General features: G+C 44.2%; 1 protein-coding gene across 1 annotated transcript; it reads right to left on the bottom strand.

The window, feature by feature from the left end:
* Positions 1–1237: 1237 nt before the first annotated feature.
* On the bottom strand, positions 1238–8295 carry LOC117517916. The gene is given in 3 exon segments (XM_034179047.1): positions 1238–1301; positions 5428–6629; positions 6631–8295. Coding segments are annotated over 3 exon segments (2931 nt in total).
* Positions 8296–23854: the final 15559 nt, after the last annotated feature.

Raw genomic sequence — 23854 nt, 5'->3', positions numbered from 1 at the left:
AAATCGGGTGGTTCCGGTTCGACTCGGACAGACGTCTCCTATCGTCGAGCCTGCCCACACGACACCTTTGGAATTCGGTTACTGCTGTATTTGTAATCTGTTGTGTTTGTTGTGTGAATTCACAACAGTAAAACTTTGTGATTTCTCCATTGTCCGTTCATTTGCGCCCCCTGTTGTGGGTCCGTGTTCCTACACTTTCCCAACAAGTGGTTTCTGCACCAATCCGTTTTGTATAGATCAGTGGTTTCTGCCACTAGTCTTCCATGTTTTGGCCCGACGTGTCGTTCCTATTGGACAGGGCGAAGCTATGTCATGGCTCAGCGCGTCGAAAGTTGGATTGGATTGAACTTTGACTGTGTCAGCCTACCGACAAGCGGCAATGCGCGCTCCCGTCAGAAGCATCGTTTTATCTCGGCTTTTGACGTGATGCTTCTGACGCGTCTAAAAACAACGCGTCTCATTGAAAATAATGCTTTTTAGACCGATTTTTGACGCTTCTGACGCTTTCAGTGTGAAAGGCCCTTTACTGCAGAGAATAGTGGATGCCCAAAAGCTGTTGCAGGTCACACTATTTTTACAGCTCCCTCTACTGGATAATTCTTGTAAATAGCAATTAATGAAACATTGGGAAGTAGGGTACTGTGTTGTACTCTCATTAGTCAGTTCAAAAACATGTATAATATCACCCATATTACATATTTTAATGGTTTTACACTTATTTAATTACCTGAATGTTAGCCATATGTTGTTATGTAGGTGCTAACATGTTGGAAACAGTACTACTGCATTCCTCATTCTTGAATATGGAGGATTAGCCACCGAAATCACGACCCTTCATCGTTTAGAGCCTGAGAAACTGATAAAACAACCCGTGGCAGCCATCTTGGAAAATGGACACCTCTGCGATCTCCTACGTAACCTTTGATGTAGGGTGACTTTGAAAGATCAAGCTTTAAATCATAACAGTTTAACTTAAAGAGTTCTGAGCTCATACAGATTACAAATGGATGGTTTCACCCACTTTTGGTTTGTGGACCATAATTTTGGATTCTTAAGTCAGATATACAATTTTTGAACTGTGAAAGTTTATTATTTGTATTTTGCAAAGGTAAGGGATTTGCATATTTAAGCTTTCAAAAGGTTTAACCAAATAAAGACTAACTACCCATATAAAGCCACATGACGCAGAGGCCTCCCCTGTGTGTTGCCTCTCATGTGACTCTACAGTCAGTCTTGGTCAAACAGATGCCATTACAGAGAGGGCAGTGAGGGTGGCACGCTCAAAAACGAGCAGCAGGAGACTGAACACCAGAATGGACATGAAAGCTGAGTCCCTGCTGAGTCCTGAAGAAGTCAACTTCTTTCCGGTGGAGGATTAGAGCTTGAACATGGCCCCATATGGTGCGTAATGACTGCCTGCTGCCCGGGGTCTTCCTGTTACCACCACCTACCACCACACCCCCCTTTAGTAATCACTAAGGCAGGATGCAGAACACACTCCGTCCTCCTCCTCACCAAACTCGAAAAAGTAAACACTGCCTCTCGGCTCGTGTGCCAATTGTTATTCATAGAGCGGATAAATATTTAATTCCATCTAAGGATACCTTTTGTTAACAGAATTACCGAACAAGCCTTGCAGCCCATAAATCCCACAATGAATTCAAATTCTATTCGTTGTACATTCACGCGCAGCTTCAGTCCTTGCAAGAGTGAAACGTGCATGAGCAGGTGGATGTGTGAGACGACTGGTGTAAAGAGCAGTAATCAAAAAGGAGAGGAGGAAGATGTGGACAAAGACAAGCGAAAATAACACACGTAGGCGAAGAAAAAGCTAGAAAAGGAAAACACTCCCAGAGATGATTATAAGGTAAGTAAAGCTTGCAGTCATATTGTTCTATTCTATTCAACTTTTAATTTTGTCCAGTTTAAGTCTAGTATAAACCACTCTCTAAACACCTTCAAAATCATTTTATGACAATAGCTCACTTCTGGGAGAATCTGTGGGTACGTAGGGCTTGTAGGACTCTTGCACTCCTGGAGCACCTTTTTGCTGGAACCAATTTCAATTTCAATTTAATTTCAATTTATTTTCATTGATATAGCGCAAAATCACAACAAGGTTGCCTCAAGGCACTTCACACAAGTAAGGTCTAATCTTACTAACCCCCAGAGCAACAGTGGTAAGGAAAAACTCCCTCTGAGGAAGAAACTTCAAGCAGACCAGACTCAAAGGGGTGACCCTCTGCTTGGGCCATGCTAGAGACACAAATTACAGAACAATTCACAAAACAAATATACAGGAAATGTTGCCGGTGCACAGGACGGTTCCAGATCAGATACCACACCCATCTCTGGATGGAGCTGCACCTCAAACAGAGAGACAGAGAGAGAGAGAGAAAAACCAAACTCAAGCACCAGAAAGACAACAAATACAGTGCAACTTGTCAGGATTAAGCAGCAAGAAAAACAGAAGAAATACTAAGGTGATCGCTGGCGACTAGCCCTAAGCTTCAATAAAAGACCCAGAATTTAGATAAGGTTGAGGCCGCGGCACGCTCCGTTTCCTAATAAAATGAATCAAAAGAGTAAAAAGCATAAAAAACATACTATGCCAGTATTCTAGCCATACGAAAGGGAAATAAGTGCATCTTAAGTCTGGACTTCAAGGTCTCTACAGAATCTGACTGTTTTATTGATGTAGGGAGATCATTCCACAGAACAGGGGCACGATAACAGAAATCTCTGTGAACCGCAGACATTTTATTCACCCAAGGGACACTAAGTAGTCAGGTAACTTGAGAATGCAAAGCCCAGGCCAGTACGTAGAGTTTAATTAGATCAGGGGCATTCCATAGAAATATGAAATTTCGTTTGACCCATTACTGAACAAAGATCTGACTTACACACCTCTCTGCAGCTTCTCTCCTCCTGCCATCCCCTCATTACCCCATCCCCATAGAGATGGTGCCTGCTCCCAGACCACCAACAACCAGTAAAAATCTATTTAAGCATAAAAATTCAAAAAGAAAAAATAATATAGCACCTTCAACTGCACCACAGACTAAAACAGTTAAATGTGGTCTATTAAACATTAGATCTCTCTCTTCTAAGTCCTTGTTAGTAAATGATATAATAATTGATCAACATATTGATTTATTCTGCCTTACAAAAACCTGGTTACAGCAGGCTGAATATGTTAGTTTAAATGAGTCAACACCCTCGAGTCACACTAACTGCCAGAATGATCGTAGCACGGGCCGAGGCGGAGGATTAGCAGCAATCTTCCACTCCAGCTTATTAATTAATCAAAAACCCAGACAGAGCTTTAATTCATTTGAAAGCTTGACTCTTAGTCTTGTCCATCCAAATTGGAAGTCCCAAAAACCAGTTTTATTTGTTGTTATCTATCGTCCACCTGGTCATTACTGTGAGTTTCTCTGAGAATTTTCGGACCTTTTGTCTGACTTAGTGCTGAGCTCAGATAAGATAATTATAGTGGGCGATATTAACATCCACACAGATGCTGAGAACGACAGTCTCAATACTGCATTTAATCTATTGTTAGACTCGATTGGCTTTGCTCAAAATCTAAATGAGTCCACCCACCACTTTAATCATACCTTAGATCTTGTTCTGACTTATGGTATGGAAATTGAAGACTTAACAGTATTCCCTGAAAACCCCCTTCTGTCTGATCATTTCTTAATAACATTTACATTTACTCTGATGGACTACCCAGCAGTGGGGAATAAGTTTTATTACAGTAGAAGTCTTTCACAAAGCGCTGTAACTAGGTTTAAGGATATGATTCCTTCTTTATGTTCTCCAATGCCATATACCAACACAGTGCAGAGCAGCTACCTAAACTCTGTGAGTGAGATAGATTATCTCGTCAATAGTTTTACATCCTCATTGAGGACAACTTTGGATGCTGTAGCTCCTCTGAAAAAGAGAGCCTTAAATCAGAAGTGCCTGACTCCGTGGTATAACTCACAAACTTACAGCTTTAAGCAGATAACCCGTATGTTGGAGAGGAAATGGCGTCTCACTAATTTAGAAGATATTCACTTAGCCTGGAAAAAGAGTCTGTTGCTCTATAAAAAAAGCCCTCCGTAAAGCTAGGACATCTTACTACTCATCACTAATTGAAGAAAATAAGAACAACCCCAGGTTTCTTTTCAGCACTGTAGCCAGGCTGACAAAGAGTCAGAGCTCTATTGAGCCGAGTATTGCTTTAACTTTAACTAGTAATGACTTCATGACTTTCTTTGCTAATAAAATTTTAACTATTAGAGAAAAAATTACTCATAACTATCCCAAAGACATATCGTTATCTTTGGCTGCTTTCAGTAATGCTGGTATTTGGTTAGACTCTTTCTCTCCGATTGTTCTGTCTGAGTTATTTTCATTAGTTACTTCCTCCAAACCATCAACATGTCTATTAGACCCCATTCCTACCAGGCTGCTCAAGCCAGAATGCCATTTTTTCTGGAACTATTACCTGCACATTAATTAGTAACAGCTGTTTCAAATCTACAGTCTTTGTTTTAATATGACTGTAGTTCTCAGTTTTGCAAACATCCCCTGATGCACTAACTTGGACACATCATCAGTGTTGTTTCCTGGAGTCACTGGGTGTTTCAGGTCTCACAACAGACACCCTCGTCCAGGCGAGCCAACCGGGGCTGATCGAACCCCGGCCTGTGTCCAAGTGGCATTCTACTTCCAAATTTCAAATTTATTAATTTATATAGCGCCAATTCACGATAAAATTGTCTCAAGGCATTTCACGCAAAAAAAATTTAAAAATTTAAAACACACACACACACAAAAAAAACGACCATAAAAGAAAGACAACCATAAAAGAATACAAGAATAAAAACACTTCATAATACTAATGATAAAACAGAGAAAACAAATGAGTTTTTAAACGTGACTTAAAAATCTCCACAGTATCCGACTGCCGAATGTGTGCTGGGAGATCGTTCCACAGAGCTGGGACACGGTAGGAGAAAGCTCTGTGACCGGCAGACTTTTTATTCACCCTGGGAACACACAGAAGTCCTGCACCCTGAGAACGCAGGGCCCGAGCTGGTACATAAGGGCTTACCAGGTCAGCCAGATAGGGAGGTGCAAATCCATGAACAATTTTATAAACTAATAACAGTACTTTAAAATCCGATCTTGCAGGAACAGGAAGCCAGTGCAGGGACGCCAAAATAGGTTTAATGTGGTCAAACTTTCTGCTTTGTGTCAAGAGTCTGGCTGCAGCATTTTGAACCAGTTGAAGACCCCTAATCATGGACTGCGGTAAGCCAGAAAATAGAGCATTACAATAGTCCAATCTAGAAGAGACAAATGCATGAATCAAAGTCTCAGCATCAGCCATAGACAGGATGGGACGAATCTTCGCTATATTTCCCCCACCTCTCTCCCCTCTTCAGCCAGAGCCATCTGGACGCTTTCTCCACAGCCTCTGCATTGCTGTTAATGGCTCTCTTTCGATTGGCACCTGTTATACCTAGTGTGCCGTAGGCCTTGCTCAGGGAGTGGCTGGCAAATCCCCGGCTCCCCACCTCCACTGGCATGCATCTGGTCCTCCAGCCATTCCTTCAACAGTCCTCCACCAGCTCATGGTACTTCTCCCTCTTTCTCTCCTGTGCCTCCTCCATCCTATCTTCCCACGGAACTGTTAACTCAAGCATGGCCAGTTGCCTTGTAGCCTCAGAGACCAGAATGATGTCTGGTCTCAATTTGGACTGGGTGATGTGCGGTGATATTTTCAGCTGCCTCTCCAGGTCAACTGTCATCACCCGTCTCGGGCCGTGGAAGAGCAACCCAGCCAAGCAGTTCTTTGGGGCTTTCTCTGGCTTCTGTCCTTCCTTTACAAACTGGATGGCTTTGGCTGTAGCTTGGGTGCACTGGCTGTCCTTAATCCCCTTGCTGATTGCCTCAGCTATGGATTTGAGGACCTGATCGTGCCTCCATCGATAGCGGCCCTCGCTCAGCGCCTTGGAGCAGCTGCTCAAGATGTGCTCCAATGTCCCCGTCTTGGAACATAGGGTGCATGCAGGTGTCTCCATTTTGCCCCAGGTGTACAGGTTAGATGGGCTCGGGAGGACACCATAAACCCCTTGGATTAAGAACTTGATCCTCTGGGGGTTCCACTGCCAGATGTCCTTCCAGGTGATGTGTTGCTCCATCGCCTGCTCCCACTTCATCCAGGCTCCTTGCTGCTTCATGGCCACTGCTCTGCTGTTTCGCTCTTCCTCCACTGAAGCTCGCACCTCCTCCTGCACCAGCCTCTGCCTCTCCCTCACATTAGCAGACTCGTACCGGGTTGATGTTGACATCCCAAGTCCCGCTCTGCCTTGTGCCACTGTACCGAGGATGGCCTTGTGCTTCAGCCGAGATTCTGCCTGCTGGACTGCATCGGCTGCCCTCCACTTCCTCTCTGTCCTCACCACAATTCCTGCCCCGGACACTTTGGCGTCCCTGGATCCTGCGTACTGCAGGTATTCCCGTGTCTGTGACATGATGAACTCCTCCCTGACCGAGCTAAAAGGAAGCCTGAGCTTGTTGGTGTTCCCGTACAGCCTGATGCTGCTTAAGCTGCATGGTAGCCCCAAGCCATCTGTGAAGATAGCTGCTCACCCTCTGCTCAAAACGTTCCACCACGGTGATGGGAACCTCATAGATGAGGAGAGGCCAGAGGATTCGTGGGAGGAGTCCATGCTGGTACATCCAGGCCTTGAATCTACCCGGGAGACCAGACTTGTCCACTGCTCTCAGCCATCTGTCCAGGTCATCACTGGTTGCCTTGATGGAGTCTCTGTCATTCAGGCTGCAGTTGAAGACCTTCCCCAGGCTCTTCACTGGTTTCTCACTGACCGTCGGGATCAGATGCTCTCCCAACCTGAAACGGAATTTGTCTGAGACCTTCCCTTTCCATAGAACCAGAGACCTGGACTTTGCTGGCTTGAAACACATGCGTGCCCAAGCCATGATCCTCTCCAACCCCTGAAGAATCCATCTGGCTCCTGGTACGGTTGATGTCGTCACTGTGAGGTCATCCATGAAGGCTCTGATGGGCGGTTGCCTTACTCCAGACTTGCTGAGAGGACCTCTGCATTCTGTTTCAGCTCCCTTGGCCAGCATATTCATTGCCAGCACGAAGAGGGTCACTGATATGGTGCAACCAGTGATTATGCCCACTTCCAGCTGGTGCCAGTCAGATGTCAGCTGGCCAGATGAAACTCTCAAGCTGAACTTGCTATAGTAGTCCAGGATGAGGCTTCTCACCTTCTGGGGTATATGATGTTTCTCCAGTGCGACCTCCACCAGCTTATGGGGTATGAAACCATATGCGTTCGTGAGATCCAACCACAGCACAGCCAGGTCACCTCTACCCTCTTTCGCCTCCCTGATGAGCTGGGTTACCATGCCTGTGTGTTCCAGGCAACCGAGGACTCCTGGTATCCCTCCCTTCTGTACAGACGTGTCGATGTACTTATTGCTCAGCAGGAAGTTGGAGAGTCTCTTGGCCACGATGCTGAAGAAGATTTTGCTCTCCACACTTAGCAAGGAGATTACCCGAAACTGGTCGATGTTCTCAGACTTTTCCTCTTTTGGTATGTACACTCCCTCAGCATACCTCCACAGCTGGGCAATCTTCCCTCTCCTCCAGATCACCTTCACGGCCTTCCAAAGCTGGCGTAGCAATTTCGGGCAGTTCTTGTAGACCTTATATGGCACACCGCTTGGGCCTGGTGCTGAGCTTGATCTTGCTCCCCCCACCACTTCCTCCACTTCACTTAGGCTTGGCTCCTTCAGGTTGAAGCCTGAAGTAGGCTCTGGTGGTTCTATCAGTGCATCGCATGGGCCTAGCGGCTGTTCTCTGCTGGGATCACTGTATGTGGCCTTGAGGTGGTTGTTGATCTCCTCCTTCGAGCAAGTGAGGCGGCCCGTCCTCTTTTGGCCAAGGAGCTGCTTGGTCAACTTGAAAGGATTAGCCAGGAAAGCTGCCCTCTTCCTGGCTCTCTCTTCCCACCTCCTCCTGTGGAACTCTGCCCTCTGCAGAGTCAACAGCTGCTTCCTCAGGATTGCTCTCAGGTCTGCTAGGCCAGCTCGCTCAATTTCCCCTGCTATTTTGTATTGCTTCTTTAGCAGCTTGAGCTCTTCCCTGAGGCACTGGATCTTCCTTGCTCTGTGGCTCGGAGCATATGCCGATGGTGCTGAATTAGGCGCCTCGGTTCCAAATCGCTCTGCTGCGATGTTCACTATGAGGGTTGTCATCATTTTCATCCTCTGGTCTGCGTCCCCCTTGGTGGCCACCTCCAGGATCTGGTCCACATCTTCATCAAACTGCTTCCACTCTGCTCTCTTTGAGGACTGGGGCCACTGGATCCTTTGTTGGGCTGAAGGAGCCCAGCTCGTTGTTGCTGGAGCTTGCTGGCTTTGGGGATCCTGCAGGTTGTTGAGAGATGATGTTTCTTGGAGGGGGCTTTGGGTGTCAGGTGAGCTGCTGGCAGCAGGCGTTGGTGACACTAGGAGGCCACTGTCAAGCATCTCATCCTGCCTTGATGTATCTTTAAGCCTCTCTCATTCTTGCAGGTTTTTCCGCAGATGCACGTTGTTGCCGTTGTCGTTAATCCATTTTCCTGAGTCGTCGTTCTTAGGTCCGTCCTGATTGGGTGCTCATCCTCCCCCCCTCTCGGGCACCCCTGGGGGTATTTTTCCCCCAGGGAAAAATAACCCTATAACACCAAGTGTATCATATTTGATTCAGGATTTTCTGAGATGTCTGCTTCATCAGTGTGATATTTTCTCCCCAAAAAACCCATCGTATACAATGAGATACTTGTAGTGCACAGACAAACCACCAGAAAAGACAGGTTGCATCAAGGGGAAATGCTCATGTCTTGAACATAGCCTACCTTGCACAGAACTGTGTAGGTGCTTAGACTGTTCAAATTCTTTGGAAAAGCCACAAGAGGACGAAGATGAGTTGGACTCAGACTCGGACCTGGATTCAGGGGAAAGTGATGCCAAATAGACATGAAAAATTTAAATATTCCTGATTTATAGACAGTAACTCTTACAGAGACAGTTGATAAATATAGTTAGAATTTTAGCCACAGGATATTTGAAGTAATTTGTGCTACATTATGGATTTACTGAGTCAAAGGGAAGGTGTTTAATGTCTAATAGAGGAAGTTCACAGATCAGGAGGAAATGAAAGGGGTGAGCTATTTAAAAACACTTTGGTTACCCTGCATGGCTAATGGCATGGCATGCACTAATTAATAGATGAATTAATTGAGTGGCATGGCATGATGCATATCAGTATTGTGTGATTCACTTAATAGACATGATACTTAAGAGAGTTAATACACGTACCAAATTTATTTTAAGGAAATATTCAAATTTGTTTAATTGAGTGATTTGATATTAATGATACATTAATGATATTAATGTATTTTTTTCTCACCATTTCAGTTTGAATTTAACGTTCTCGTGCACCATACACATATACTTTCCAGGCATGTAAAGGGTTAATGTGAAATATGTTTTTTTCAGGAAAGACTATATCACTTTCATTGGATATTCCAAAATTTTCATGAATAATCATGCACAATTTCATGTTGCACACATTTATCCCATTTTTAAGAATAGTAGAGAAGGTAGAGACACTCCTCTTCTTCTTGTCTCCGTCTCCTGTCTATCTGGTCTCTTTGTTTTCTGGGACTTCTGCACTTTGTCCAGGGACCATCGTGGGTACCCACATACTGTGAGGGCTTTCCGTACAAGTTGTTGTTCTTTAGCCCTTCCCTCTGCAGTTGTGGGCACCTGTAGGGCTCTGTGTTGAAGAATCCTGATCACCCCGAGCTTGTGTTCAAGGGGGTGGTTTGAGCCAAAGAGCAGATATTGGTCAGTGTGAGTGGGTTTTCTGTAAACCCCTGTCTGGAGCTGCCTGTTCTCTCCAATCGTAACATCATAGTCCAAGAAGGCTAAATGGTTGTTTCTGGCATCCTCACGTGTGAACTTGATATTGGAATCCACCGAGTTGATGTGTTCTGTAAAGTCCTCAACCTCCTGTTGCTTGATTTTAACTCATGTGTCATCGACATATCTGAACCAGTGACTGGGAGAGATGCCCGTGAAAGACGTCAAGGCTGTCTTCTCCACTCACTCCATGTACAGATTGGCCACAATGGGGGATACCGGAGACCCCATCGCACAACCATGGATCTGCCTGTAGTAATTCCCCCTAAACAGGAAATACGTGGTGTTGAGACAGATCTCCAAGAGTTGGCAGATGTGGTCTGGTGTGAGTTTGGTCCTTTCAAGTAGAGACACATCCTCCAGCAGTCTCTGCCTCACAGCTGAGATGGCCTCAGCGGTGGGGATGCAGGTGAACAATGATGTCACATCAAATGACATCATAGTTTCATCTGCCTCCAGCTGCAGGTCCTTGATCTTGTTCACAAAATCTTGTGTGTTCTCCACATGGTGGTCTGAGTTACCCACTAGAGGAGCCAAAATCCACTTGAGGTGCTTGGCCAAATTGTATGTGATGGAATCTGTGCTACATACAATAGGCCTGAGTGGCACGTCCTGTTTGTGGATTTTGGGCAGTCCATAGATGCATGGAGTGGCGTCCCCAGGATACAGTCTGTAGTATGTCTGCCTGTCGATGAGTCCCTCTTTCTCCAGGTTTTGGAGGTAGCTAATGATTTTCTTCTTATAGCCGCTCGTGGGGTCTCTCTTCAGACGTTCGTATGTACTGGAGTCACTGAGCTGAGTTGTTGATCTTGGCCTCGTAGTCCTATGTGTTCAGGACCACCGTGCGTCTGCCTTTATGTGCTGGTACGATAAGGATGCTTTGGTCCTTCTGCAGTGCTGACAAAGCTTTCTGTTCTTCTCGTGTGATGTTGGATGGAGGAGGCTTAGCACTGTTAAGCACTGCTGTGACTCTTAGTCGGAGGTCCCCAGCTTCTGACTCGGACAAACTGTTATGTTTAATGGCTGACTCTACTGCAGTGATGTAATCTACTGTCGGTATATGTTTAGGGGTCACTGAGAAATTTAGTCCTTTAGCGAGCACATCCTTTTCTGTCTGTGTAAGAACCCTGTCGGATAGATTCTTTACCCAATTTTCCCTGTTGTCACTAATTTGTCTGGGTGTATCTTTAAAACTACTCCCACTGAAAGTACACCTTTTCTGCACTAAAAGGTTGTCAAACTTCCTGATTTGCCGCTCCTTACTTTTTAAATGCTCAACCATTTTAATTTTAACTATGAACTTTGTGATCTTATTATGGGCCTCTTCCCCCACTAAGGTTTCTAACCTTTTGTGAAGACTATCAAGATTATTTTGGAGGTCTAATATTTTAAAATGAAGCCTTCTAATTCTAAGATCCAAAATCCTCCTAAAGTAACTGTGCTGGATCTTTTCTGCTGTGTGACCTGCTTCTAGTGCCTTTTGCTTCATGCATTTGGGAATAACATTGTTTTGTTTGCATCTCAGGTTAAATCTTAAGTGGTTTCTAAAGTTAGCTATCTTTTTAGCAGTTTTTTCCAGCTTACGTACCAGCGCCAGGGCCTCATGCCCACAGTTGGTTGCAATGTTTCTGTGTAGGCTCTCAGTTGTCCAGGTGGTTTCCATAGTAGAGAAGCTTGAATCTTCGACTGGACTGGGTTGCTTGATGCGAGCACGTTTCGCTTCAAATCGCAGAAGCTTCCTTAGCTAAAATTCTTGCTCTGGTGCTCTGACTTCTGTCTTGACTCTTGTAGAGAAGAAAATACAGAAGCCAACAAAAGCTGGAGTTTTTTAAACCTAACTAGACCCCTCCTACCGAGAGGCCGACTGCTATAGGCTAGTGACTAAACAATAGCTCTAATTAGCACCTATTGTGCTCTAGTTAGCACCCTCCTAATGCCAGGGTAGCTGTCCCTCCTAATGATAGGACGGAAGCCTCTCCTGATGGCTCCTTTGATGACTCTCCTGATGACGTCAATGACTCATTATCATGAACAAAAGACTGAAACTGCTTTGACCTGAGTACCCCCTTGTAAACAGGGAACAAAGCCTGTCTCAGACCCCCTCCCCGGTTAAGTCTGGGTTTCAACTGTTTCACAAAGAATGCTTCCTTGACACCTCTTATTTATTTTTTTTAATTTATTTTAACTTCCTTGTCCTCAATTGTGTGGTTAGTGTCTTTCAGGTGGAGATGAACTGCAGACTGAGGTCCATTTGCACCCTCTCTGTGGTGCTGGTATAGCCTTTTGTGTAAAAGTTGCTTAGTCTCACCTATGTAGTGTTCATTAAGCCCAGGTTACACATAGACGGTTTTGTTGGCGGGCAGTACGTAGACTGAAGTTCGCGGTAGTTCCGGCTGTTTTCGCGGTGGAAAGGGGCAGAGCATTTTGCCGGTGTTTTGATTGCCGTACTAGCCGCAAATGCGCGGGTAAAACGCCACTAAATCTGCAGAATAAAGCGGCGTTTTGACGCCGTAGCATCCGGCACACGTCAGGCAATGGGGGTTAATACCCAGTTCTGTCCTTTACAATCGCAGGTTAAGATGCGCGTGAGAACGGCGGTGTTCTGCTGCCGCCGATAATGCCCTGTGTACCGCTGGATTTATCCAGGCAAATCCTGCGTTACTCCAGGAACATTTGCATATAGGCACCGCCCCCAGAGTATAATAGGCTGAAGCAGCTGTCACTGCAGGGGGAGGGAGCTCATATCTCAGCCTTTTATTCTCCTTCCTTTTTCCCTCCTCAACGTGTTGCTCATCTCCACTACAGGGCTCTCCTCTGCTTCTGAACCAGACCTCTCGGTAAGTCCTTGCCGCTGCCAATTTTCTTTTAGGAGGCATACTGGAGCTTCTCTGCAAAAATATCTGGAGCTGGCCACGAGTGAGAGGCCTGCATGCAGCGAGCTAGCGTTTTTATATTGACTGCCACCTATCGGCCGTTTGGAACGCCGTTAACCGGGAGGTGGCGTTTAGAACGACGTACTGTCCGCTAGCGCCGCCGTTTTGTCTGCCTCTGTCGCCGGTTAAAACGCCTTTGACGACGCCGATATGGGCTCTATCGCCGTTTTACATGCCGGTGGTTAGGGATACAACGCCGGCCGCCAATTACAGCGGTGTAAAATGCGGCACTACAGGAAGGAGCAGGATGACACGGCGATTAAAAAGTATCAAACGCCGTTGTTTGCATTGTCTCCGTCATCACGCGAATTCTCCGGGAGCGCTCCCGGAATTATTCGACATGTTGAATAATTTTTTTGACGATTCCCGGTAAAGCCGGAACTAAGCCACGCCCCCTAGTGCCGGTGTTGACAACGGCGTTTGATCCTTAAGACGGCCAAAAACTCCTCCGGGACGCTTCCGGGAGCTCTTACCGTCTATGTGTAAACGGGGCTTTACAACCTCAAGCAACCCAGTCCAGTCGAAGATTCAAGCTTCTCTACTATGCAAACCACATGGACAACTGAGAGCCTACACAGAAACATTGCGACCAACTGTGGGCATGAGGCCCTGGCACTGGTACGTAAGCTGGAAAAGACTGCTAAAAAGATAGCTAACTTTAGAAACCACTTAAGATTTAACCTGAGATGCAAACAAAACAATGTTATTCCCAAATGCATGAAAAGGCACTAGAAGCAGGTCACACAGCAGAAAAGATCCAGCACAGTTACCTTAGGAGGATTTTGGGTCTTAGAATTAGAAGGCTTCATTTTACAACATTAGACCTCCAAAATAATCTTGATAGTCTTCACAAAAGGTTAGAAACCTTAGTGGGGGAAGAGGCCCATAATAAGATCACAAAGTTCATTGTTAAAATTCAAATGGCTGAGCATTTAAAAAGTAAGGAGCAGCAAATCAGGAAGTTTCACAACCTTTTAGTGCAGAAAAGGCGTACTTTCAGTGGGAGTAGTTTTAAAGATACATCCAGACAAATTAGTGACAACAGGGAAAATTGGGTAAAGAATCTGTCCGACAGGGTTCTTACACAGACAGAAAAGGATGTGCTCGCTAAAGGACTAAATTTCTCAGTGACCCCTAAACATATACCGACAGTAGATTACATCACTGCAGTAGAGTCAGCCATTAAACATAACAGTTTGTCCGAGTCAGAAGCTGGGGACCTCCGACTAAGAGTCACAGCAGTGCTTAACAGTGCTAAGCCTCCTCCGTCCAACATCACAGGAGAAGGACAGAAATCTCTGTCAGCACTGCAGAAGGACCAAAGCATCCTTATCCTGCCAGCAGATAAAGGCAGATGCACGGTGGTCCTGGTCAAGATCAACAACTTGCTCAGTGACTCCAGTACATACGAACGTCTGAAGAGAGACCCCATGAGCGGCTATAAGAAGAAAATCATTAGCTACCTCCAAAACCTGGAGAAAGGGGGACTCATCGACAGGCAGACATACTACAGACTGTACCCTGGGGACGCCACTCCATGCATCTATGGACTGCCCAAAATCCACAAACAGGACGTGCTACTCAGGCCTATTGTATGTAGCACAGATTCCATCACATACAATTTGGCCAAGCACCTCAAGTGGATTTTGGCTCCTCTAGTGGGTAACTCAGACCACCATGTGGAGAACACACAAGATTTTGTGAACAAGATCAAGGACCTGCAGCTGGAGGCAGATGAATCTATGGTGTCATTGATGTTACATCGTTGTTCACCTGCATCCCCACCGCTGAGGCCATCTCAGCTGTGAGGCAGAGACTGCTGGAGCATGTGTCTCTACTTGAAAGGACCAAACTCACACCAGACCACATCTGCCAACTCTTGGAGATCTGTCTCAACACCACGTATTTCCTGTTTAGGGGGAATTACTACAGGCAGATCCATGGTTGTGCGATGGGGTCTCCGGTATCCCCCATTGTGGCCAATCTGTACATGGAGCGAGTGGAGAAGACAGCCTTGACGTCTTTCACGGGCATCTCTCCCAGTCACTGGTTCAGATATGTCGATGACACATGAGTTAAAATCAAGCAACAGGAGGTTGAGGACTTTACAGAACACATCAACTCGGTGGATTCCAATATCAAGTTCACACGTGAGGATGCCAGAAACAACCATTTAGCCTTCTTGGACTATGATGTTACGATTGGAGAGAACAGGCAGCTCCAGACAGGGGTTTACAGAAAACCCACTCACACTGACCAATATCTGCTCTTTGGCTCAAACCACCCCCTTGAACACAAGCTCGGGGTGATCAGGATTCTTCAACACAGAGCCCTACAGGTGCCCACAACTGCAGAGGGAAGGGCTAAAGAACAACAACTTGTACGGAAAGCCCTCACAGTATGTGGGTACCCACGATGGTCCCTGGACAAAGTGCAGAGGTCCCAGAAAACAAAGAGACCAGATAGACAGGAGACGGAGACAAGAAGAAGAGGAGTGTCTCTCCCTTATTTAGCAGGAGTAGGGGAAAAAATACAGAGGATCTTCAGACAGCACAAAATCCCAGGTTACTTTAAACCGGTTAACACCTTGAGACAGAAATTAGTTCACCCTAAGGACAGGATCCCTAGTTACAAACAGAGCAATGTAGTGTATTCTATCAGATGTCAGGAAAACTGTAATGAACACTACATAGGTGAGACTAAGCAACCTTTACACAAAAGGCTATACCAGCACCACAGAGAGGGCGCAAATGGACCTCAGTCTGCAGTTCATCTCCACCTGAAAGACACTAACCACACGTTTGAGGACAAGGAAGTTAAAATCTTAGCCAGAGAGAAGAAATGGTTTGAGAGAGGTGTCAAGGAAACATTCTTTGTGAAACACATGAAACCCAGCCTTAACCGGGGAGGGGGTCTGAGACACACTTTGTTCCCTGTTTACAATGGGGTACTCAGGTCAAAGCGGTTTCAGTCTTTTGTTCATGATAATGAGTCATTCATGTCATCAGAAGAGTCGTCAAGGGAGCCATTAGGAGAGGCTTCCATCCTATCATTAGGAGGGACAGCTGCCCTGGCACTAGGAGGGTGCTAACTAGAGCACAATAGGTGCTAATTAGAGCTATTGTTTAGTCACTAGCCTATAGCAGTCGGCCTCTCGGTAGGAGGGGACTGGGTAGGATTAAAAAACTCCAGCTTTTGTTGGCTTCTGTATTTTCTTCTCTACAAGAGTCAAGACAGAAGTCAGACTACCACAGCAAGAATTTTAGCTGAGGAAGCTTCTGCGATTTGAAGCGAAACGTCCTCGCGTCAAGCAACCCAGTCCAGTCGAAGATTCAAGCTTCTCTACTATGGAAACCACCTGGACAACTGACAGCCTACACAGAAAACATTTTTAAGAATTTTGCTCTTATTGTGCAACTTTTGGTTCGTGGAGGGTTAATATCCAGTTTTATGACCCAGAAAACATCATTTTTGAATTGAGCACCCCCCAAATACCCAAGGATACCTATTTTCAGGTTGTTTGCTCATTTTTCACCACAATTAAACAATTTTTAGTGTTTTGCTCTTATATTGTATGTTTTTGGGTGTTAAGGGTTAATGAGCACATTTATGACCAAGAAAACATCATTTTTGAATTTAACACCCCTAAATTACCTAGGAATAAGTGTTTTCAGGTTGTTCGCTCATATGTCAAACAAAACTTCATTTCTAAGCCTCTTTCAAGCTAAGCCCCAAGGTCTATAGGGGGTGCCAGTCCATGAACAATTTTATAGGCTAGTAGCAGAACCTTAAAATCTGATCTCACTGGGACAGGAAGCTAGTGAAGAGATGCCAAAATGGGTGTAATGTAGTTAAAGTTTCTGCTTCATGTCAAAAATATGGCAGCAGCATTTTGAACCAAATGGAGACCCCTAATGGTGGACTGCGGTAAACCAGAAAATAGAATATTGCAGTAGTCCAACCTAGAAGAGACAAACACATGAATCAGGGTCTCAGCATCAGCCATAGACAGGATAGGGCGAATCGTTGCAGTATTTTGCAGGTGGAATAAAGCAGTCCTTGTAATATCTCTAATATGGAGGTCAAGACAATGTAGGATCAAAAATTACCCCAAGTTTCCTCACTTTGTCAATGTGATGTATGACACACGAGCTGAGGCCAAGCATTAACTGGTCAAATTGATGCCGATGTCTCACTGGACCAAGAACCATCAATTCAGTCTATAAGAGTTTTAACGTAGGAAACTGCTTGACATCCAGCTTCTCACTAATGCAAGGCAATCTTCTAAGGATTTTATGTGGATGAGATTAAGTTATCGGCATGTATAACAGTATCATCAGCATAGCAGTGAAAGGTAACCCCAAAACACTGCAATATGTGCCCAAGGGGTGCTATATAAAGGGAGAAAAGCAGGGGGCCTAAGACAGACCCCTGTGGAACCCCAAATTTCATGTCACTAAGGTTAGAGTTAGTGTTATTGTACAAAACACAGTGAGAACGACTGGTCAGGTATGACGTCAACCATGCAAGGGCACTCCCAGTAATCCCAAAATGATTCTCCAGCCTGTCAAGTAGAATATGATGATTCACATTATCAAACACAGCACTGAGATCTGACAGCACCAGAACTGTAGTGGTGTCTGAATCCATTGCAAGTAGAAGATCATTCACCACTTCAATGAGAGCTGTCTCTGTGGGGGTGATTCCACTGAATCGGTACGTTTTCGGCTTTGGAAATTTTTAAATTAAAGTCATTTTTTTTCGCAATCTTTAAAATATCAGCCGAAAGAAGACATCTTAAAGTGACAAGAAATGACATGGGTCCATCTCAGGCTATCTATTTTATTTATGTTATGAGACATTCTCTACTTCATTATATGATTCATTCGTCAACCCTGTTACGGACAAAATGGTTAATGTTCCATATATTTAGAAGTAATTATGTGTAACAGTTTACACATGAATGGGTAGTAAATCTGTCCCTCTTTTCACTGTATTTTTTTCAGATCATTAATACGAGGGCTGTCCGTAAAGTATAGGTCCTTTTTATTTTTTTCAAAAACTATATGGATTTCATTCATATGTTTTTACGTCAGACATGCTTGAACCCTCGTGCGCATGCGTGAGTTTTTCCACGCCTGTCGGTGACGTCATTCGCCTGTGAGCACTCCTTGTGGGAGGAGTCGTCCAGCCCCTCGTCGGAATTCCTTTGTCTGAGAAGTTGCTGAGAGACTGGCGCTTTGTTTGATCAAAATTTTTTCTAAACCTGTGAGACACATCGAAGTGGACATGGTTCGAAAAATTAAGCTGGTTTTCAGTGAAAATTTTAACAGCTGATGAGAGATTTTGAGGTGATTCTGTCGCTTTAAGGACTTTTCACGGTGCGAGACGTCGCGCAGCGCTCTCAGGCAGCGTCATCAGCCTGTTTCAAGCTTAAAACCTCCACATTTCAGGCTCTATTGATCCAGGACGTCGTGAGAGAACAGAGACGTTTCAGAAGAAGTCGGTTTCAGCATTTTATCTGGATATTCCACTGTTAAAGGAGATTTTTTTAATGAAAGACGTGCGGACGGGTCCGCGCGTCGGGACGCAGCCGATGCGGCGGCACAGGAAAAACACCTCCGTGTTGATAACCATTTGTTAAAATCCAGTTGGCTTTTGATGGCTTTCAGTGGAGTGAGTATATGAGAAATTGTTTATCAGCTGGAGATGTTCCAACTTGTCCTTAAGGCTTCCAGCAGAGGTGTTTTTCCTGTGACGGAGCGTCGCGGCGGCTGCGAGCCGACGCTGCAATCCGCCCGCACGTCTTTCATTAAAAAAATCTCCTTTAACAGTGGAATATCCGGATAAAATGCTGAAATCGACTTCTTCTAAAGAGTGAGTCACACATCCTTAAAAAGTTTTGTTGGTATAGGATCACATAAGCAGGTTGTGCTTTCTGTAGACATTACGAGTTTTGTCAGTACACCTAGTGAGATACTATCAAATTCTCTAAATCTAGGTAATGTCTCAGTAATGGCACCCACCTCAATAGCAGGGTGTAGTGGCTGGGTTAAGGCATGCTGGGATATGTTCAACCTAATGTCTTCTATTTTCTTCTCAAAGTAATCCAGAAAATCTTGTGCTGTAAAAGAAGAGCGAACTACAGGTGGCGTCCATGTATAGGTTTGCCACCGTGTCGAACAATAACTTATGTTATGTTTGTTTTTGATGATGAAATCAGAGCAATAGGTCCGCATTGTAGCCAGTAATGCATTCATATAGTCTAAGATAGCATCACGCCACGCAAGGTGGAATACTTCTAATTTTGAACTACGCCATCTCCGTTCTACACCTCTAGCCTTATGCTTGAGGTCACGCAAGTAATCATTGAACCATCGTTGTGTGCGTGTGTGTGTGTGGGGGGGGGGGGGGTTAACAAAGGTGGCACAATCATGTCGAGTGTAGTTTTGAGTGCTGAGTTTAAACTATCCACAAGACTGTCGACTGATTGGGCTTTTCCCAAACGTGAAGCTAAGATATCAGGCAGTCTAGCTTCAAGTTCAGTCGTACTTGAGGATTTGATGTATCACCGTAGTGATAAATAAGGTTGCTGTTCTACAAAACACAGCAGTGAAACTGTAAACCTAATAAGTGAGTGATCAGAGACGACCGAAGCAAGAGGCATGATGTCAATATTCGTGACAGCAATACCACATGTGAGAACTAAATCCAGGGTATTTACATGAATGTGCATCGAGTCCTGAATGCATTGCTGAAATCATAATGCATCCACAATTTCCATAAATGATTTGCAGAGGGGATCAGAAGGCTTATTTATATGAATGTTAAAGTCACCAATAATCAGAATGTTATCTGCACCTGTTGACAAGTTAGAGATGAACGCACCAAATTTATCTAAGAATTCAGAGTATGGGCCAGAGGGCCTATATACGAGATCTGTTAGAAAAGTATCGGACCTTATTCTTTTTTGTAAAAACCTGATGTATTTGAATCAAGCCTGCTTGTGTGAGCCATCCTTGAACCTTTGTGCGCATGCATGAATTTTTTCACACCTGTCGATCGCGTCAGTTGCTGGCAAGGAGCGATTGAGTGAGGACATATACAGCACGCTAGGCAGATTTTTATTGCAAGGTAAATGACGGAACGAATGCAGTAGCGCCACATCAAAGTTTGCCAGAAACTGAGCGACAGCCAGGTGGAAACCATTCGGAAGATTCAGACAGCTTTCAGTGACGATGATATGGGAATCACACAGATTACGGAGTGGTACAACCGGTTTAAAGACATCCGCACAACGGTGGAGAGTGAGCGACGCTCCGGTCGGCCATCAACAAGCCGAAATGACCAGATCATTTCCAAAGTGAATGCTGTGGTGATGCAGGACCATCATATGACTATCGGAGAGATTGCGGAAGAGGTGGACATCAGCACATTTTCGGCACATTCCATTGTGACAGAAGATTTGGCAATGAAAGGAGTGGCGGCAAAATTCTTTCCTGAAGCTTCTGACGGAGCAAAAGCAGATTCGCAGGTCATTTCAGCATGTTGATGGCTGCCCGGAGTGTCGCTCACTCTCCACCGTTGTGCGGATGTCTTTAAACAAGGGGGCGGAGATTGCGGCTACGTCACACTCTGGCGGTTTCCACAACCTGAAAAAAGTTCAAGTTCGCCATCTTGAATTTGCGTGCCTGAACCACAAAAAAGCTTTAAAAAACAGCAGAACAGTTCTCCCATCACCCTGCTGGGAGAAGCTTTTTTTTTCAGCTACTTTTTGGAGTGACGCCGACCGAGGGAGGACTGACGACTTGGTGGGATATCGATTGAACCATGACAGCGGGCCGACCCGCACGGAGAAGCCGGCTTCGGGCATCATCCCTGGGTAGACCGAGGCAGGCAGCCGGGGGGATGGAGCAGACCCACTCAGTCCAAAATCTCCCACTTTTTGGATATATGCGAAGTCCCAGTTTGCCCAACGGAGTTTAGTTCTGCAGCTTTTTCGAGGTGAGAATAATATTAAAATAAAACGTGACATTTGCACTGCTGTGAAGGTTTAATGATCGGCTAATGTTAGCGTAGCCTTTAGTGAACGCTTTAATTTGTAAATGGTTCAGTCTTTCTTATTTTTACCAAATAAAGCTACAGCTTTTTTCAGACACCACAAAAGCTCAACTTTAACTTTTTTTAGGGCATTTTTTCCATAGTTTTTTGCCCCCTTTCTTACATATAAACTCTTTAGTGTTTCTTTATATTTAAAGAAATATTTTTATTTGTCCCAATCAAGAACATTTGCTGTGCAGACACCACAAAGTCCAGTCGAAAGAAAACATCTCTGCTCTTCAAAATAGGACAAAAGCAACACCACCAGAGTTCGAAGCTGCAGAAGAGACCTTCATCTGGTCCCGAGAATCCAGCATAACATCACCTGCTTCTAAATAAAAGGCTCTTTCAACAGCAACTATTTTATTATTTTTTAAAAGCTGTTTCATGTTATATTTTAACAATAAATGAACGGATCATTAAAAATGTCCACGAATCAAAGTCAAAAGACATTTGCGCAGGTAGAAGCTCTCCACTTACTGCGCTCAAATTCATATTTTAGAAATGACTCTGTCCTGATAACAACATTAAAGGCAATTACATATTTTGACGAAATTACAAGTTGAAATGACTATAAAAAAATTCATCATGAGGTTTATGTCACAGAAATCCTACTTTACAATCACACTGCAGTCATTGTTAAATTATTTCCTGTTGCATTTATAATAAACACTTGTATTTATTTAGTGTCTGTTTTACTGGTTGAAATGAGATATAAATAATCTGCCAGACTTTTAAAAATGTACAAGTTTCCATTTCCATTTGTCTAAAAATAAATGTCCAAGGTTCCTTATGTTAAACAAGAAATTATCTAATCTGAAATAACAGGTGGTTTTAATTTACAGATTAAAGGTTTCTAAAGAACCATTTACTGATTTATTTAGCTGTTTTAATTGCAAGTGTTCTAAACTTTTTTAAACAGTAATCAGAAATTCTGAGGTAACAAACAACAACAACAAAAAAACATTTCCAAGGATTTTTCTTCAGAAAACTGCTCTATAAATGAACAGTCTTGTGACACATTTCTGTTTTTGTACAGATCAGTGGTTTCTGCACCGAACTGTTTTGTATAGACCAGTGGTTCCTGCCACTCGTCTTCTGTGTTTTCCGTGTCATTCCTATTGGACAGCGCGAAGCTACCTCACGGCTCAGCACGTCAAAAGTTGAATTGGATTGAACTTTAACCGCATCATCCTGCCGACAAGCGGCAACACGACGCTTCTGACTCATCTAAAAAGCAACGCATCTCATTGAAAATAATGCTTTTTAGACCGATTTTTGACACTTCTGACGCGTCTGACGCTTTCAATGTGAAAGGCTCTTTCGGCTTCTTAAAAGTTCTCCTCACGACTCTTACCAGTTTGGCACCGTAGGAGCCCTCTTAAGGTCTAAGGTGCTTTGCGGACAACTTTCATCTTACCCAAGGAAAATTCTAAGAAATGTCTAACAAGTCGAGAAATTCTATGATTTTTCTTAGAATAACATCACTCTGAGCTATTTTTTAGCCTTAGGCTGCTTCGTGCATACAGGCCCAGAAAAATATTCAATAAATTCAGGTGTGATGTCACCAAATTCGCTGATAGTATCAATGGTCTCCTGCTGGTTATATGACATCACTCAGTCTGGAAAAATGTCTGTGAAAAACCTTGGAGAATTTTTCATTGTTTAAATTTTCAATAGGTCAATGTGTAAAATATGACAGGGTTATCGCAACTGGCCCATCTTTACAGGTACTCTGCACCACTGCCGAGTACCTGTACTCCCTGCACCATCTGTGGGCCAGTGGCATTGCTCTCTCCTCTCCTTCCATCTTTCCAGCACCAGCACGTGGCAGGAGTGGAGTGGCTACCACAGGTCATCAGATGGGCACCCTCTCTTCCTCAGCCTGGCACCAGCAGCCCTCCCACCACACAGCTTTGTGCTCAAAGTTGGTGCCCCAGTCATGCATCTGTGGAATCTCGACTCACCCAAGCAATGGAATTTAACCCGACACACATTTAAGAAGATGATGCCAAGAGTCCTGGAGGCCACAGTAATGACAGGCAAGGTCAAGGGAGAAGATGTCTTTAAACCAAGTATTCCACTTATCCCATCAGACCTGCCAATTGAGTTCAGGCGTCTGCAGAAGGAAAAGTGATGTAACACAGTGGTAAACATACCACTGTCCCAGCTTTATTGAAACATGTTGCAGGCATCCATTTCAAAATGAGCAAATATTTGCACAAAAACAATAAAGGTTATGAGTTTGAACATTAAATATCTTGTCTTTGTGGTGTATTCAATTGAATATAGGTTGAGGAGGATTTGCAAATCATTGTTGAAAGGTTACTCTTTCCTAATTAGGCCTTATCAAAGTTTGGGTTAATCAGTGCTACCCTGTAGGAATGTAGCCTGTAAGGGACGGGGAGGAAGATTTCCAGGGTGAGGGGGAAGATATCATAGGATAATGTTAACTGAAAAGCTAATCCGCTAACAAAAAAAGTTAGCTTTGCTATTTAGCATTTAGCGGATTAGCAGAACTAAGCAACATTAACTTAAAACATCAATGAAGTATGAATTCTGAGATTATAGACATAAGTCAGTAAACACAACAGAATTGGTACACAACTTTGCTATAATGTCCGATTCATGTGTATAATCTCAGAATTCAGTCTTTAATTATGTTTGAAGATGAATAGAAATTACTGAACAGATTTTGTTACCTGAGTAACTCAGACATTGGAAAATTGGCCACTGCCAAACAACGATCATACACACATTTTTAGCTGCACAAGAGAACTGAAATAATCGTCAACGATCCTCACTTCCTAACCAAA

The sequence above is a fragment of the Thalassophryne amazonica genome, chromosome 9, assembly GCF_902500255.1.
Source record: "Thalassophryne amazonica chromosome 9, fThaAma1.1, whole genome shotgun sequence".
Taxonomy (NCBI): domain Eukaryota; kingdom Metazoa; phylum Chordata; class Actinopteri; order Batrachoidiformes; family Batrachoididae; genus Thalassophryne; species Thalassophryne amazonica.
Note: the sequence above shows the minus strand (reverse complement) of the source record. Positions and strands in the feature narration are given on the sequence as shown.